General features: G+C 29.0%; 3 protein-coding genes across 3 annotated transcripts in view; 2 read left to right on the forward strand and 1 right to left on the reverse strand.

Moving 5' to 3' along the window:
- LOC114125444 (uncharacterized) overlaps positions 1-20,351 on the reverse strand; it is a 47,213-nt gene that overhangs the window by 11,509 nt on the left and 15,353 nt on the right. The window lies entirely within an intron of this gene.
- Positions 6,314-6,955, forward strand: LOC126551647 (uncharacterized). Its single transcript, XM_050205563.1, has one exon. It carries the CDS (start codon positions 6,314-6,316, stop codon positions 6,953-6,955), a length of 642 nt encoding a protein of 213 aa, XP_050061520.1.
- LOC126551648 (zinc finger MYM-type protein 1-like) lies at positions 10,173-19,286 on the forward strand. The gene is made up of 2 exons (XM_050205565.1): positions 10,173-11,201; positions 19,110-19,286. Exons 1-2 carry the CDS (start codon positions 10,173-10,175, stop codon positions 19,284-19,286), a joined length of 1,206 nt encoding a protein of 401 aa, XP_050061522.1.

Genomic DNA, 20,351 nt, shown 5'->3' on the forward strand with positions numbered 1-20,351 from the left:
AATTATAAATTATGGTAGACATCTAAACATAAATACAAATAGTTAAATTATAAGTATTAAGTGTATAAGTATTAAGTGAGACAAAGTTATTTTAACCTTTTGGCAGGCGCGTGTCATACTTTTTATGACAGAATGCTTTTCATATATATTTAATTAATGAAGGATAAATAAATAATTTTTAATACAAATATTTTTTTATATTTTCTTCGTTCATTTATTGTTAAATAAAAGTAATCAAATCATTTTTAGAATAATATTACTAATACTGTATATAATAGTAATTAGTGTATACTATATTGTCTATATTAATAGTTATATATTTAAAGACGTATTGTTTAAATTGAAAAAATTATAGTATAAAAAATGTACCTATGTTTTTTTTATTTTATTGTACTTCACATTAAAAAGGAACGAGGAAGGAACTAGTTCCTTTCTCCAAGACAAGTAACGGTAAAGTATTTAGTTCCTTTTAACAAGAAGAACGTGAACGTGAGCTTAAATCTGGCCCTGCATATTATTCAAAAATATTAATTGATTATTATGTAATACAATCATTAAATGTATTTAAAATTGAACTTGGGAATAAAGATAAGTAAAATATTAGAGGTAGTCATCAATATTGTACTTACATTTATAGGTTGTGTGTATTATCGTAAGTATTATAGCTCGACAGCTCGTCCGTGTTGCTGGAACGCAAAATACAGAATGACACGGCCACCGGGTGGCGGCTATCGGCTCTACCGCCTCTACCTCTATTTCAACATTTTCAACGGCTACGCGGCAAAATACATTTATAGCGCTTTGCCTCAGACGAGTATAACGTATCCTAGCGGCGAAGTTCGCACTCAATTTTGACAAATTCCCACGTTCATGACCCGTATAAATGTGGTTTAATTTAATTTGCTAGCTATTTTTAAATTATTTTACCGATTTCCGGCCGTCGCTTATTAGTTGTAAATTAATAATTATATCATGGCCTTATAATATGTTGTATACTATTATATAATTATTCTTTCTAGTTAGACTTTTTACGTGCTATATGATCTCATAATTTCTTAGAATAAATTATTATTATTAATAATTAATAATATTAATATTATTATTATTATATTATTATTAGGTATTTTTTTTTTTTTTAATATCGAAGAGTTTCGCTAGTATTATAACACGCGTGGTATCATGTAATCAGTTTTTTTGGGGGCCTTAACATAATTAATTTTAAGTGCATATGTAATCCAATTTACATACATGTTCAATTTTAATTCATTTAATAAATAATTAAAGATAGTTATAACTAGGGCTCGGGACTTATTGCATTGAAAATCATGAAAATATGCATTAAAGTATCATAAAAAATGCACAAAAAACATATATGCACTCTAATATGTAATTAAATTTTATTTATTTTAAAGATATTTTAATAAATAATTATATAAATGTTTGAATAAAAATGAATAATTAAAAAAAGTTAAGTTTTAATTTTCTTCATTTTTTTTTTTTTAATTATGGCTCTGAAAAAATAAAAACAAATTCCTTTAAGTACCTAATTTTACTGTTACTGTTTATTTTATATATATTTTTTTTACCTTGAAAATTGCATTGAACAATTAAAGATTTTTTGATATTTTCGAATTTGAATGATTGACGATTGGAAGTTAGCAAATTTTTGTAAGCTGAAAACGAATTTCAACGTCAACTGACGTTATTGGACAATTTTTCATGTGTGCAATCATTTAAATTCCAATCTTCGGGTAATCCATCTGTATCTTCTTTTCCATTTAGCATCTCTGATATTTTTAAAACTGTTTGATAGCCTTTATTTTTTGATTAGACAGACTCAATTTTACTTTTTATTTTTTCCCCGTGTCTCCTTTAATTTTAATTAATTTTTCTTTTGCTTCTTCGACAATAGAAATAGAATCTGCCAGTGCAATTCCTTGTGTTTCAAGTTTTGTAATTAAATCAGGTAAAAAAATAAAAATTTAATAAAAAATTTAATATTTTGATCAGAGAGATATTTTTTTGAAATTTTTATTGACACTGCATCACTGTCATCAAAAGAATTAATAATTAATTTTATTTGCTCAAAATTTTCACAGTAGTAATTTGCTGCCTTTATCCAAGTACCCCATCTTCTTAAAATTGGTTCTGGTGGTAATGATAGAGATTGGGCTATTAATTTAAAATATTGAATACGAAAAGGTGCTTTACGGAACACTTTTTTCACATTTGCAATAAGTTTGTCAACTTTTGGATATTCTGTTTGTACAGTTTCCGCGATCCTGTGAAGTACATAGGCCAAAGAAGTAATGTGTATAGTTTTTGAATAAAATAATTTAATGGCTTCTCCAGCTTTAACCATATAGGGGGCAGCGTCACTAAGAAACAATAATACTTTATTGTGTTGAATACCGTTAGGCCAAAGTAAGTTCATTGATCTATCAAATAATTTACAAATTGTGGAATGATTACATTTTTCTAGCTCCTCAGAATTTAAAAGAAAAATCATACTACGTTCAGTTTCATTTATAATACCAATAACAACATTTGCTATATATCTGCCTGCAACATCGGTTGTCTCATTAATTACTACCCAAATACATTTATTTTGAACAAAATCTCTAATTTTTTGTACTGTATTTTCATAAATGTCATTCACATAACCTTTTCTTAACGTTGTTTCAGAAGGAATATCTTTACCAGTATACATCGATAAAAATTCTTTAAAATATGGATTGGATAATTTATTTAAAGGTATATTGGCTGACAACAAAGCCTTACACAGATCATGATAAGATATAGATTTTTTTTGTATTTTCCGTTATAAATTGTTGGCTAAGTATTTTACTTGTACTTGGGCAATTTTCGACGCGTTTAGCTGCCCGCTTATGTTTTTCCGTTCTAAGATGTTGAGTGACAATAAACCTTTTATCCACGCTCACTTTTGTTTCACAAAAGTTACAAAACAACACATTTTGGTCTGCTGAAAAAACATCTGATCCAAATTCTGCAATATATTTTTTAACTAAAATACTTGTTGTTTGTTTAGGCATTTTTGTTACGAAACGAAATTAAATTAAAAATTTAATGCAATTTGAAATAAAAATAAAAATAAAATTTTGATTAATGATCGCGTACACTGCAAGACCACTAGACACTAGACTGATGTGTGGACAGTATAGCTAGCATAGTAATGGCAAGCTATTTAGGAAACTATTTTTTAAAAAAAAAACCAGAATGTTCTCTTCAAATTTCTTATCTTATTTGACATTTGTCGATAATCATTATTTCGATATTGTACAGAAAACTGTTTCCGTTAGGTAGCCCGTTTCACATGGACGCGTATCGTACACTATGCAAATAGTTCCCCACCCGGGTGCGATTTTAAATCGACTCGAATTTTATTCGCTAGAACACAAAGCTTACGTATACTCTATTAAAAAAAGGGCACGATCATTTCGGCCGACTGGTTTTTGTCGGTCGTTGCGCATCTCCCACCAACGACCCGTAAATGGGCGGTCACTAATGCCTGATCCAGAGTGCGTGCGTTCACGTGTACTACTGTGCATGGTTCTGCGAGTGCGTGTGTCGTGCGTAAGTGTGTGGCGCCTATGCGTGCGTGCGTCATTAGTAAAGCGTTACTATATCGTTAAAAAACCAAGAGAAAAAAGTCACCCTTATTTATTTAATTATTATTCCATGGTTTTTTCGTAATTACAATACATATAGGAGCCAGGTGCAGAGCACATGGAAATTACGCTTTGTGAGCTGTGTAACCTCTACGGAGTACGACCTATTTTTCTACCTCTACGACTGTGCACAATATTTTGTTTTTTTCTTTCATTTTTTTTTTTAAGCTATGGAAAACGTTCAATCTCCAAAAAAATGAATCCTCAAGGAAAGGTAAATATTCATTATTCAATTATTATTTAATAATATTATTTAGATGGTGATGTATTGCGAGTTGGACGCATTAGTCGAATAATAAAATATTTGATTGATTATTTGAATAAAAGTTATTCTTTATTAATTTATTTTTCATTTGATTATTCTAGATTATTTTAATTTATCATTTTAATTTTGACAATTGTTTTTTATTCATTATTTTACAAGTTATTCTAGATTTTTTTTCATCTTTTGGTTATTCATTATTCAATTATTCGTTATTCATTATAGTGTAGAGTACGGATTTGTTATGAATATTTTTATTTTTATCATAATTTTGTTACACAAAAATTAGATATTAAGTACACTTATTACCCATTACCCTTATAATATTTTTCAATTCTGTTTGCGGGACTAATCTACACACGTAGATCATATAAACCACCTTTTTCACCAACCATTCGAAATGATTTCCTAGGCTGACAAATCATCATCGTTCAGAATCGTTTTTCGTATACAATGATACCTATCATTGGATTCAAATTTAACACTCCTATAATATATAATAGTGATCCACACGGCACCTAATGTACAGCAGAGCGATACCCACTTATCCGCTTTTTTTAACATGTATTTCGCGCATGTGCAACAAAACTTTAATTTTTTTAACGGCAACTTTTTTTAAATATCATTTTCGGATTGATCGATTTTTTTCAAAGCGATTTTGAAGTATGAATTTGTATTATAGACTCAAAATTGGCTAAATCAGAGGTAAAAGAATAATAAAAAATCTTATTAAATTTGAATATTTTTATTTTTAATTGTACGTACCCATTGTTCATCCCTTTCAAAACAACTTCCAAAAAAAAAAAAAATCTTTTAAACTGAAAGTTTTATTACAAAAAAACCTCAAAAACCGTTCCTATTCGCCTCATTTTACGGTATTATTTCTTTATTAACACCGTGATGTAATCAAAATTATTATTATTATTATTATTTTCTTTCCATCAGAATAAGAATTAAGAATTTATTAAAATAATAATGATTAATAATTTATTGAATAGTAAATGATGTAATTTATGTAAATTAAATTGCAAATATAAATACATAGTATTGTTGAATAAAATAAAATAAAAATTTAGAATTTTGTTTCCTAAAAATACATGTTTAAATTATGTTATTTCATAATGTGTAACAATAAAATAAAATAATAATTCATAAATAGTAAATAATTTATTACTTTAATAATAATAATTTTGATTAGGTACATTTAGGTGTTTTTATTTAATATTTTGACTCATGTTAAACTATTTACAGGCATATGAAAATTTCGATTTTATTAGTTTTTCTTTAATTCATGTCGATAAATTTCCATTATATTTTATTTTATTATTTCCTATAGGTACTTGATAACATATTAAAAATATACATGTATATATGTTCGATTTTTTTTATAAGTATTTAAATTTCAAATTTTGACAAAATGTATTAAATTGGAAATCAATAAAATCTAAAAAATATATAGGTAAACACATTTTTAAAATTAAATAACCAATGAAAATAACGATTTTAGCTATATTTTTGTAATTTAAAAATATTATTCGTTGGTACTTGAAACTTCTAAAGTATATCATTATATATAAATATGATAATATGCAAATAATATTAATTTAACCTATTTTTTTAATATTTCAGTTTGTGTCATCTGGCCAAAGGACAATTATTATAAATGCATATAAACACTATATGGCTCAAAATCCCAACGCTAAAATGGTTCATCTGAAAAAAGTGTTATCAGAACAACTAGGAATTGGAATTGGAACTATTTATCAAACGATCTTGGAGTACAAACGGTCCAAAACAATTTCATCTCCTAACAGAACCAAAATGTTTAAAAATGTGAAAAATAAGGTAGATGATTTTGATAAATATGCAATAAGACGGAAGATACATACATTTTGGTCTGACCGTGAGTTACCGACGTTAGACAAAATACTCCAAGTTGTTAACGAAGATGATGGCTTACCCGATTTCTCTCGTACCTCACTATATAGACTATTAAAATCTATGGAGTTTGTGTACGTGAAACAAGGTCGTAATAGCGCTTTAATAGAGAAAACTGAAATCGTTGATTGGCGAAGGCGATATTTAAGGGCAATACGGCGATATCGAGAAGAGGGTCAGCCAATATATTATTTGGACGAAACTTGGGTCAATGCTGGTGACGTTCCATATAAAATTTGGTGTGATAAATTGGTCAGATCAGCGAGAGACGCGACTTCAAAGGGCCTTACAACCGGTGCAGTAAAACCTAGTGGAAAGGGGAAACGTCTTATTGTTTGCTATATAGGTTCCGAAGATGGATTCGTCTCTGACAGTTTATTATGCTTTGAGTCTAAAAAAAAACACTCACGACTATCACGATGAAATGAATGGTGAATGTTTTCGTGAATGGTTGGAAAGTGTTTTGCCTAGACTTAAAAATAACGCTGTTATTCTTATGGATAACGCCCCTTATCACTCCGTAAAACAAGAGAAGTGCCCAAATGTAAATACAAGAAAAGCCGATATTATTGCGTGGCTTGAGAGCAAAGGAGAGGTTGTTGATACGTCTATGGTTATTCGAGAACTAATTTCGATTGTCAATAGACTTAAGCCAATGTACAACAAATACGTCATAGATGAAATGGTCAAGACACATAATGAAGATATACTTCGATTACCACCATATCATTGCGAGCTCAATCCGATTGAGCTCGCCTGGTCCAGTATAAAAACCTATGTGAGAAAGAATAATTCCACTTTCAAGTTGCCTGATGTCAATCGATTATTAATCGAAGGCATCCAGAGGGTAGATTCTGAGATGTGGAAAAATTTTATTAAACATGTAGTTGACGAGGAAGATAAATTATGGAACATGGACATCGTTGTTGATGAGTTGACGGCTGAACAAGAACCATGTGTTTTAAATCTGGCCCCCGATGACTCGGACTCGGACTCAGAATCGGACTCAGACTCAGAATCGGACTTGGACTCAGATAACGACGTCAGACCTCTTTCAGACGTGTAAATTCATTTGTAAACTATGTATAATTATTTTTGATTATGATTTGTGTAATTGTATTATTATTTTTAATATTATATTTGTATTATTGTTTTTGACTGATTATTTTTCACTATTATAAATATTATTGTTTTTGACTGATTATTGTAATAAAATTGTATTATTAATTATTTAACTATTACCTACATTATAATTGTGTTATAATGATTTTCTATTATTCTTAATAATTTGTCTAAATAATGGGTGTTAGGATTTAACGAAAATTGTTCTCTAACAAAAATTGCGTAATGATACACAACACCAATTCACCACAATCGCAGTATAGCGCATTACTAATTAGTAATTACTAAAGCCTCCGCGCGTTTCGGTAATCGTAAAAGCTCGTGAACGTCTTCGGGAAACATCGGCTAGCAAGATGGGGGAAATTTGGCCTTGCACTGCCGCAGCCGTCAGTCGTATGCGCAAAAGTGACCGTTCTCTTTTGGAACAGAGTGTAGCGACGTATCGTACACGTGCGTTTTTGGTTTACATTGATCAAGTTCATACACGCCATATCGGCGAGCAAATCGCGCCACTGTCGGAGTGGTGCGTATGAACTTAACTAATGTAAACTAAAAACGTGCGCGTACGATAATTATTTTATAAAATGTTTTATCTCTTTTAAAATATAGCATATTATATGCACAAAAAAATGATAATTGTCAAAATATGCATTTTTTTAAAAAAATCGCAATATATGCTAAAATATGCAATTTTTTTTTGGTGTTTTTATATTTATTTAGAACTTGAAACAAATGTCTATCTTACTTAGCAACTTATTGAACTATTTAATAAAAATATGCAAATTCAATAAGTCCCGAGCCCTAGTTATAATATCACACGACATACAGTGTTGAAAATATTTTAATTACGATCGCGTACACAACATTTTTTTAAGATATCTACCAAAACGTCAATGGAACTAAATAATAAGTCGAAAATTTAAAACTGACAACATGAGTCGGCCATTTCAACTCAAATTGCATTTGCAATGAAATAAAATTATACACCTAATAATATATAGATTAAAATAAAATAGGGTTGTACATTTAATATGGTTTATTTATTTATACATTTAGTATTTATTGGTTGTCTATACTTGTATTATTATGCTATGTTTGGTTTATGATCGTAATGATCGTATTATAAATAGAAAAATATAATGAATATCTATTATTGTCTTGCGTTTATCATTTACCACATTGAATAGTTCTTCCAAACACCACTGCACAGGCCATAGTCAAACTCATAAATAATATTATTACGTATGTACTGCCGTACAGGGATTGAATTGGAAAATTATAATAATGAATAAAAATAGTTTCTAATAAATGCATTGAATTAATGCCATTGATATAGTATTATAGTTTAATTCAGTTCGGTCTTTCTTAAAGAAATATCGGTAAATTTGAAATAATAAATAATTCATAGTCAAGGTGACCAGTTTCAGATTGTTTCTTCAATAAATGTTCTTTAATCATTATTATAATATTAAGTAGGTACCCAAACGTCCCAAACTAATATTTAATATGTAATAAAATTGTAAAACTATAGGTTACCTAATCCAGAGATGTATTTCAAGTTTTTTTGGCCCAGGGCTAATAATTAATCTGCAATATCAGACATCAGTCTATATATCAGTATATCAGTAAACGTATATATTATAATTTATAAAGAAAAATTGCTTAGATGAAACAGTCAATTAGAGTATATTATATAATTGTTATCATTGTTATCTAATTATATCTCAAATTTGTAATATTTGGTTGACTCTTAAAATATAATCTATTTTCATGTTTTTTTTTTTAGATTGTTGACACAAATTTTTGCACAAATGGCATACATTTAATGTTTGTCAATTAACCACCCTCTCACATTTATCCACTAGGTATTCCACCATAGGCGCCGACTCCACGGGGGCAAAGGGGGCGATCGCCCCCGTGCATTGATTTAACGGGGACAAAAGTATTATTTCGCCCCCGTTGTGTACAATAATAATTATTTGGTTAAAATACCAGATTATGACATGAAAATATTCATTAGAACATCGACGATTGTATAATTATATAAAACTTAAATATGATCATCGATAATAATTATAAATACTAAAATACTATAGATCGCTCACTACTACCTATTTGGTTTTATATTTGGTCTAAAAATACATCTGTAATTTCAATTATTCCCGAAATGTATAAACAGAACTGATTTTATTACTTTTATAGTATAATACTATTAATACTAGGTATTTAAAAATAAAACATGCATGATATTATCGTATATCATTAATTTACATTTAATCTAAAAGTTTTCAATTCAAATAATATTATTTATAAATTATAAGCAACTATATTTATAGTTTTTACAATGATATACATGTATGTATGCACCAACTAGTCGACACGTAGTCGACTAGATAGAAATTTATTGTGGCGACACAGTAACGCAACGGCAAATAGACCGCGGTTATATACGTGTTAACTTAGTGATCCATAGTATTTCCTTTTTTGTATTGATTATTCTAGAGTATAATACCAATACCTATTTAATTATTGTTAGTTATTACTGTTCTTACGAAGTGTACTATTCGAAGATTATAACAATAAGCCATTAAGGTAAGTTTATTATAAATCATATTAGAACAAATGCAATTTAGCGCCTACGCCGTTTTTCCACATTTTTACGTACGCGCCTATCTAGTTTTTGTTAAAAATAGTTATGACAAAATCAGATTTTAAAATAAATTTTAATATTTAATTTTTTAATCATAACTTTTTAAAACTTTTGTAGGGCATTACAATTTTACAAATAATAATAAAAGTAATTCTTCAACAAATAACAATCATGTCTATGTGGAAATATATACAAAAAAAAAATATCGAACATGACTCAAACTTAATTAACAACCAAATTAATTCTAATAGTAGTTCAACTTCAAGCGTTAATGTAAATTATGACAATCAAATTAATTCTGAAAATAATTTATCTACATCGACTACATCAGATTTTTCAAAACAAAAAAAAGAACATTTTTAACATCTTGGTTAAACAAATATGACTGGTTAGAATATGATCAAATTAATGATAAAGCTTTTTACAAATTATGTAAATCTATGAGTAGTAATAGCAATAATAATGTTTCTGTATTTATCTCAGAGGGCTTTAATAATTGGAAAGGTTTAATATGCATGAACGTTCAGAATTGCACAAAACAAATATTGTTAAAAGTTCTTTTATTAAAACAAATGCTAATGTATATGCTCAAATTTCGGGTAGTCATAAAAAATCTATGGAAGAATCAAGATTTGCTTTTGATAAAATATTATCTTCAATAGTGTTTTTGGCAAAACAAGGCGTAGCAATAAGAGGGCATACTGATGAATCTGCAAATTTCAATCAGTTATTAAAACTTCGATCAGAAGATTCGACTGAATTAAAAAACTGGTTAGGTAGAACTACTTATAAATGGATTTCCCACGATATAACAAATGAAATTCTTAGTATACTTTCAAGAGAAGTCATTAGAAACAGTATTAAAAAAATTAAAGAGAATACATTTTATGCTATTTTATTAGACGAAACTAGTGATATTACAGTGAAAGAACAAATTTCATTTTGTTTAAGAACAGTGGACAAAGAATCATTTGAAATTGAAGAATATTTTATAGGATTTTATGAAACACCCAAAACTGATTCTAATACTCTTTTCAATATTTTAAAAGATATTCTGTGTAGATTAGAATTGAATATTCATAATATTAGAGGACAATGTTTTGATGGTGCTAGCAATGTTTCTGGAGTTCACAAAGGATTACAAGCTAGAACTAAAGAAATTGAACCTAGAGCATTGTTTGTTCATTGTCAAGCTCATTCTTTAAATCTTGTTACCCAAGATAGTATGCGAAATGTAGAAAAAGCCAGAGATATACTAAATTTTATAAGAGAATTAATTACATTTATCAAACAATCACCCAAGAGGCTATCTTGGTTTAAAATGTTACAAATAGAAGAGAACGAGACTGCTCTAAGACCATTTTGTCCAACCAGGTGGACGTTACGATATTCTTCTTTATTATCTGTTATGGATAACTATAATGAACTAATGACATTTTTGTCGGATTTTTCAAAAACAGAAAAGAACGATGCAGGATCTAAAGCAAAAGGATTTTTAAAACAATTAAAATCTTCAGATACTTACATAATGCTTAAAATAGTAATTAGTATTTTTAAACATGTGGAAACTACAAATACAATATTACAAAGTAAATCTTTATATTTTAAACTTTCCGTACAAATTTTGAACACTTTGGAAGATACTATTTCAAGTATGAGAGATACATTCAATATTTTATGGAAATCTACAAAAAACGAATGGTCAGATTTAAAATTAGATCCACCAAAAGAATCTAGAAAACGAAAAATGCCTCTTAAATATGATGACAGTACTACCGAGTCCTTTTTATTTACACCTGAAAGTAAATATAATAAAATATATAAAGAAATTATTGATCATATACTATCTGGTTTACAATTAAGATTTAATTCTGAAGTAAAGCCAGGTTCACACTACACTGTATCGTATTTAGATCTTCGCTATTTTTAAACGATATCATGAACGTTATATTGGGAATAATAGAAAAACGTACCGTCTACCCTCAGAAATATTGCCAGTGAGTTCTACTCAGACTGCATTTTGTCTATGTCGTACGTGTCGTATTCACGAGTACGAATAAATGAGTTAAGCCACACTGACCATACTATAAGTAGGTACCTATCTATTTACGAAGGACGGGTAAAACCATGGTGTGTTGATACACCCTGCTAAAAACATAAGTATACGTTTTTGACGAATAACGATATTATGATGGTCAAACCCATCTGTTTTTAATCCGTATTAAATTAATATCAGATAATTTATTTTTGAACAACTAGACGCTATCTACCGATTATCATTGACTAACCATAATTTATTGTTTACACTATTATCTAATAAAAACCAAAATATAATGATAAATAAATACACGAGATGGCTCACATGGGCAACCTAACATAAGATGAAGATTCTGTGTTAATCTACTATGGCATACTTTTTTTAAATCGAAGTGACAAATTTTAGAATATAATAGCAAGACACGTATAAAACATTTTAACATCATAAAACAATAGTATTTACTATCCAAACTCACGCAAATAAAAGTAAAAAAAAGACTAGTCTACAACGAGAATAGAACAAATGACAATATAACAAACCACGATTTAGTAAGTGGTCATTATATGTGAGTAAGTATATTACAACCAATCTTACTCTCTTTCCAATTCACCATTGGATAATTTTTGGAAGCCACCAAATTATGGTGGCTCATAAAAGAAAAGATCAGTAAAGTATAGTATCGTAGTACCACAGTTTTATATAGATGGTCCCCTCTCCCCTGGGACGGTCGGAAATTCAAAAACCGCGAATGGATCGTCGTACCGCGGCCGTGCACTCTTGGTACCCTGGAATGGTTTCCGGGCTATTATAATTTCCATGTCGTCTATTTATAGCTATGTGAATTATAAATCTGTTCTATCACCTAGTGAGTTCATATTTGTAGTTTATTTTTTGCATATTTTTGCATATTTTGGTATTTATATTTTTTTCCGTACAAAATAAATTACATAGGTAATGAAATTGGTGAAGTGGATATAGCAATAAATCAAAGATTAACTAATGTTTTGCAAAACAATGTGGGATACCTGAAAATTTTATTGGTAATGACTGTGATGTTGCACAGATATAATTTAATTTAATAGATGAATTAGTTTTTTTATAGTTAATATTAAATAGTATAATAAACAATAATATAAAAAATTTTCTGAATATTTTGTTATATTCTCGTTTTTTTTTGTGCACATTTGTATGCATACTTTGCCAATTTTACCTCCTTAAACTTCCCATCCATAGTTGTTACTATGTTTAAGGTGATTTTCATGGCGCCATCTTGTGGTTAACGGCCATATAGATGGCATGCGCCCGGATTATAATAAAAAGCAACCGTGCTTACAAGGTTTCTTATCACTAGATTTTGGTACCCCAACTTCACCCCCGTAATTAATAAAGTCTCAATAAAGTTATTGCTTAGACCATATTACAATTAATTGTCAAACAGTGAAAAATAATTGCTAATTGTTATTGTGTTTTATAAAAGTTTATAGTGAATAAAATAATAATAATAATAATAATAAGTTTATTTTAAATAACTAAAAAGGGAAATGCTAGAACACAGAATACAAAAACTAAATACTAAAAAACAGTTAAAAAACACAAAAAAGGATAAATATATTAGAGTATGTAGATGAGTTTCACTTGTCCAATCTGCTAAGTCATTAAAACACTTAATTCAGTTATTAGATTCTGAACTGAGAAAAATATATTTTGATTTTTTTACATACCTACTATATATTTAACTTTCATCCATTTACTTTGTTTACTGTAGTTTTATTTTTTTTAAGACTTACCACTGAAGTTAAAATTAAATATGACTGTTGCCACGGCGCATTGTTATCGCAATTATGCGATATGCACAACAATACGGCGGCGATTAGTCTGTATCTCTCTCCCTTTTCTTCGTCCCCAACCATTACTCGTTAGGTATCTATATTATATTGTTACGTAAATTAACTTATCATTAGTGTTATCGTTGTCACTTGTCGTAATATTTGGTTTGTTTTAATATCATGTGTTCAATGTTTTATTGTGATTATGCGGCCAACGCCCTTTTGTTATCAATTTTGTTTTGTATATATATATATATGCCCGATATACAATACGTGATAGTTTTTTTTGAATAAGTATCGTTAATATTTTTTTATATGTATGTTCATGGTTAATTGTGCTATTGAAGCAAAACGAAATTGTAACTGCGGCATATATTACTATTTTTGTATCGGCCAAGTCATTGCGACAAGAAACGGTCATTTGTTATAATAATAAATTATACACCTTGCCACCATTCACGAGAGTTTGTTTTTGTTGTCTGTTTGTATTATTACCGTGTATTGGTCTACACCAACTCGTCATTGACACTTGAGACAACGTTGGCCGATACTAGTGAATTGCCCGAGATTGGGATTGGTACCACATTGAGTGCGTAAGACCGCCAGCGCCCACCTGGGTGTGTGAGAGGCCGCCAAGGTCTTCAAGTCTGTCCGCTGTCGGTGGTCTCGTGAAGTCATCATCCACATCGCTCATCATCATCGTAATTTTAAGTTCAGATATTAAGTATTGCCCGAGCTGTGTGAGCTCGGTGGTCATAGTACCAAACCGATTCCGACCACCGAGACATCCCACCCATTATAAATAAACTCATCTTCCTCATTCCCGTGTATAAATTAAACTTCCTTGGTCCCTTAATTGTAAGTTTTTTTGGTTTCTTCCTATCTACGTCGTCGTCGTTATTGTGTCTTGTGTTGCCTACCCCGTCAGTCTCAGGAGTCGACCATTTGGATGCCTATGTCAAACATACCAGGCGTCATCGCCACATCGTAGCAAGCCCATAGGGCAACAATGACAATTATTTCAATGACTTTAGATAAGTATTTATCTCCTCTATAATGAATAATAATTAAGTACCTAGGTAATAGTTATTTAACTGGTAGTTAATAACATAGGACGTATGTAATATTTAACAGTAAGGTACAATATTAGAAATTAGGATAATATATATTACTTATGTATTACAAATAATAAAAAAATAATGGAAAATTCAACTTGGCAGTTTTATATTTTATGTAATTATAATATTTTAGAGCAAATTAATGAATGTTTTTTAAAAAAAATTTGGTTTTATTATTATTATTAAAAATATGAATACACAGACAAAAAAAAATACAGAAAAAGTAATTATAATAATTATAGTTACTTATAATTATAATTATTTAAGTATAGTAATTATAAAATATGTATACAACAACAATAAAAAATATGCTTTATAAAATTTGATGAAAATAGTAAATACATAATAGGTTGATACTAGTAATAGCAATTAATGACCTTTGGCATTTGGGACATTTTTCCTCACATTTTCGGCTAAATTTCTTTTTCTTTTTATTACATTTCTTTTGTTATTGTCTGTTTTCACTGGTCGTCCTACTAATAAACGTTTACTACTACTTGTGACACCTGGCTTTTTTCTACCTATGGTAGTAGGCTGCACATGAATAGTGGCACGAGATCGATGTCTTAGTGATATAGTACTACCAGCAGTACTCAAAAATGATTCCCAAGTAGCAATCGACCTAACTTTCTTCAAACGGTCTAAACATTTAGAGAGTATAGAAACTGAAATCTTACTTTGCAATTTTTCAAAATTTGTTTTAATTAGTTCTTGAATCTGGTTAACATATTCATCCGACTGTTGATCACCATACCAATTATTTTAACTTAACAAAATAGGTAGATAAAATATAATTGTATAAATACTGCTGGTATATATGTGTGTGTGTATTGACTTCTTACCTACAAACATATCTTGAACTTTCATTGTTTGACAATTCATTGTTCACACACCAGCTTTTATTGGTCTGTTTACCATGAATACTAATCCATTTACATATATCTTGTTCAGAAAACACATTAGAACGAAATGAATTATTATTAAATTACACTACTTTAAACATTTTAAGATACTTTTTTTTTTATGTAATGCAAGAATTTTTTAGTTAAAAAGCTTCCTACAAAAAGTCAAAACCCTTTTAAAGGTTAAAGATACCCACTCATATTCTATGGGGCCATAGATACCTAATAAATATACAATTCAATTTGATAATAAAATAGATAGGTAACAATTTATTTTTAAACATTTAATCATTTTCTCTAAAATATTATAATTTATGATAACTCTGCTAAATTGAATTTTTCATTAATTTATTGTTATTTAGAGACCTCTATAGTATAATATATTACCCTTATTTCTAAGAATAGTGTACCTAACTAACTAAATATTACCTATGTTATTAACTTTCAGTTAAATAATTATTACAATTTTAAAAATATGTTAGTAATAAATATTATTTTATTATTATTTCTTAGTTCATAACTTAGGTATGGACGAGATACCTACCTACTCATCCTAAACTGGTAATGATGGTATTTATGTATTTTAGTCTAAGGCTTATGCAGAAGTGCAGAACAGATGTTATGGAATTTATGTGCATTGTTAAATGTAACAAATTAGTGGCAAACCACCCTAAAATTAAATTTAAGGTAGGTACCTACTTAAATGTGAAGCGTGGGATACAAACATTTTTTATGGATTGAGAGAACTTATTTCACTAGGTATAATGTAAATATCTTTTTTTGTATATGTTTAACTTTTATTTTAATATCAGTTTCAGATTAATCCATACGTTTTGTGTTATTTTATAATTATTTTTTTTTGTTGATCTAAACATTTAAACATTTCAATTAATGTTTAACAATTCATTATTCACACGCTAGAATGTATTATTATTTGCTACTATGGATAATAATATAATATAGATATTAGATGAATTGAATATCATATTATATTGTTAATTATTTTTATATGAATAACAATTAATTTATTTTTCACTTAACATAATATAACTTATTTATTTACATAACTTTATTGAGTATTTAAACTTTTTTTAGTTTTTTGTACCTATGTCTCAAGTAGTCTAGAATTACAATACATATGTATTTTTATATTATGAATAATATTAATATTAGATTATTATTTCATATAATAATATATGTAATAATATGATAAGGAAATAAGATTTTTATATAGATAGTAGAAACGACCAATCAGAAGGCTAAAATGATAATCGGAGCTAAGACCGACCCCAGAATGCTAATATGCCACCCGTCCACACATATAAAATTTCTATAAGTAGTAGGTCATCATCACCACACACAACGACCCCTACTTCGAAATTTTCACGTGCGTCACTGGAATGTACACGTAACACAGAGGTAACCGAAAAGGACGCCCTGGTAATGGCGGTGCATACCTCCAACAAGGACACCGAATTAGTGGTTAAGAACCAATTACCTCGCTACAGTACACAACCGATGTCGTATAATGTTAAACGAACATGCCCCGACAAAATTCCGACCCCCACGGTCGAACTCGAATTTAGGTCAGGCTTCGTAACAGCACTACTCGACTCACAGACTATAGTATTAGTAGTATGATTTAGCCGATTCTAAAAACTCATCCTCATCCCTCATCCCGCATCCTCATCCTTCATCCCTCATCACTCATCCCGCACCCCTCATCCCTCATCCATCGCCCGCCGTTATGCACTACGTAACTGACATCAATTTTATGTTATCGCCAGTTATCATTATCACTGTTATCATTTTCTCATCACTGTTATCATTTTATTATCAACTGTTATCATATATTATTTTAATAACGTAAAGAAAAATGTACAAAAAATCTGGTGTTAGAGTTGAACCATATACTCCCATTATATTCGAAGACGTCTTTACCCACTTCGACTCTAACTCCATTGATGATAGTAATCAAAACTGTTATACTTAAGAATAAAATCTAATTTAATAGTCATTGGCAATTTTAGCATACACATCCGATCAAATGTTTTTAAGTGGTCATATTATAATAGTGATACTTAATAGGGTCTGTCGCCGCACATCAAGGTATTATAAAGAATGTAAGGTCAGGTGGGGTAACAGCAACGCCGTTTTGCAAAATCTCAGTTTAATGGAACATATATCTTACTGTATTCTTACTAGGAACATTGTTTTTTTTTTCATATATTAATGAACGTATTAGGAATTCAAATTTGTATTCAAAAAAGTGTTGTGATAATTTTTTTGGTTGAAAAATAATTATTGAATAAAAAAAAATAAAAAATGTTGCACTTTCCCTGCTACCGGGGTAAGAGCAAAATCGGTAATTTGTATACAGTTGTATACTAGCTATTCCTTAGCCGGGGCAAGTACCATAAACTAATGAAAATCTGTAAACAAATTCCGTTGAAAGAATTTAATTATTTTAATTTATCAAGATTTGACAGACCATTAGTTTTTTTTAGTGTTGATTGTTATAAGAACACGTATTAAAAGTGTAATTGTTAATTAATAACATACTTACTTAAAAATGTATAAGTATTTGAAAACATACATATTTTAGTCACAAACAATTTTTATAAAATCTTTTTAAGTATTTAACAAAAAAATAAAATAAAACATAGATCTTTTAACAATACTCAGACTATTGAGTGAGTTAATTAAATAATATAAAACAAATAAAAATATAAAATGTAAACAAATCTAATAAAATCTAAAAAAAAAAATGTATCTCTTAATTATACTCAGACTTTTGAGTTACTTTATTAAACAATATAATATAACAAATAAAATGCAATAACATAAAAAAAAACTATGCAAGTTCTTACTTTAATTATACTCAGACTTTTGAGTTACATTATTAAATAATATATAACAAATAAAATGTAATAACATCTAAAACAAAACGATAAGTATCCCTTAAGTTTACTCAGACTTTTGAGTTAAATAGTAAATACTTAAGTACCTATTTACTTAAAACGTTAAATAATTATTTTAAGTTGAACTGACTAAATGTTACCATGAATATTAATTCACCCCCTTTCCCCTCTTTAGGTAATGGGAGACGGCAACTTATATTATCAACTAAAACATTTTTATCAATATCTTCAATAACGGGATACACAAATATTGAGCTGTTTTTAAGTTCTTTTTTTAATTTCACAAATTTAACAATTAGATTTGTTTCTGTCTTATCTTAATAATGCCAACAAAGTGTTTGATTTTTTTTCCTTTGCTTCCAACAATATACTTCACCAATATCCAGTCACCTATGTTATCTACTGTACGATGAAATAAGATTCTTCAGCCATTTCTTGTTCTTCTAGTTCTAAATCATGTAATAGGTTGCATTCGTTGTCAGATAATATTAAATTCTGATCTTCATTATAGTTATCAATATTTATGTCTATTATATTTTGAATATCATCATCTATACCTCCCTCAGTACAAAGTTCTTACTCAATTTTTTTTTTTGTAGTTTTATGTTTTGGGATGTTTTTTAAATTTGCTTTTTCTTTTAAGATTTGTACTGCCTCTTCTGAAGTAATAACAGAAGCACCGCCTGTGATTTTTCGTTTTGTTTGTTTTTCAAATGTAGCTTGTTTCATTGAATTAAGTAAAAGTATTTCAAATGAATTATTACTGGAAACAATTAAATTTTCAGCACTTAAACATTCTGTAATATCAATATTAGTGTAGCTTGTAGGCCCTTCTGCTACATCAGTAGTTATATAACTTGTAGAAGGCTCTTTTGCTGTAGTTGTATAACTTGTAGAAAGCTCTTCTGCAGTATCGATATTAACTAGTAGAAGACAAGTCATATAATAGTATGTCTGATTGGCAATTTTGATCATATCTGGAAAGCTTCAGAGCGTCAAATTTTGAACGTTCTACAACAGTACGATTAAATGGATATATCCCAGATTTTCTAAATCCATTTTTTATAATTTGTGGATCAAGCTTGGTCCAAATATTACAAATTATTTTAGAAAGCTCTGACTTAGGCAATTTTTGTCCCTGGTGATTTCTACACCAAGAGCATAATATTTTATCCCATTCATTTTTTATAGATTTAAAAACAGCTAGGTCTAACGGCTGTAACAAATGGCTTGAATGTGGTGGAAGTAGCATTATTGTTACATTATTTTTTATAGCAGTATCTATTAGTTTCAAATCCACATGTGATGAATGCCCATCATAAATTAAAAGAACAGGATTTTCTGGAGTAGGATTTGTACTTTTAATGAAGCTTTTTTCAAAATAATTATAAAAAACTTCTTTTTCCATCCACCCACTTGTGGTAGCTGCATATGTAGTACCAGGAAAGAAAGATGTTTCTCCTACCCATTTATCCCATACACTTTTTCCTTTAAATATAATAAGTGGTGGATCTTTTTGACCACTCTCACTCCATGCCATTAGCACTGAAGTGTTATCTCTACCTGAGCCATGAGTAGTACGTGTAGTAGATATCCCTATCCCACCAACAATTTTAGTTTTTGATGGGTCATGACAAAAAGACGTTTCATCCAAGTTCCATAATCTATCCGGTCTGTGTATAAGATTTAATTCAACTAATGTTTTCCATAGTAAATTAAAATACCCATAAATTAAGAATGGATCGCATGCTTTGTTTCTTGTATGTTCAACAATTTGATGCTTTTTGATACTAAGTTGTTGCCTTTTAGAAAACCCAAGCCACCAATCCTCATCAGGATATCCATTACGAAAAGGAGTTTTAATATTACAACTAGTTACATAATT

Source organism: Aphis gossypii, chromosome X, assembly GCF_020184175.1.
Source record: "Aphis gossypii isolate Hap1 chromosome X, ASM2018417v2, whole genome shotgun sequence".
In the NCBI taxonomy this organism is placed as follows: Eukaryota; Metazoa; Arthropoda; class Insecta; order Hemiptera; family Aphididae; genus Aphis; species Aphis gossypii.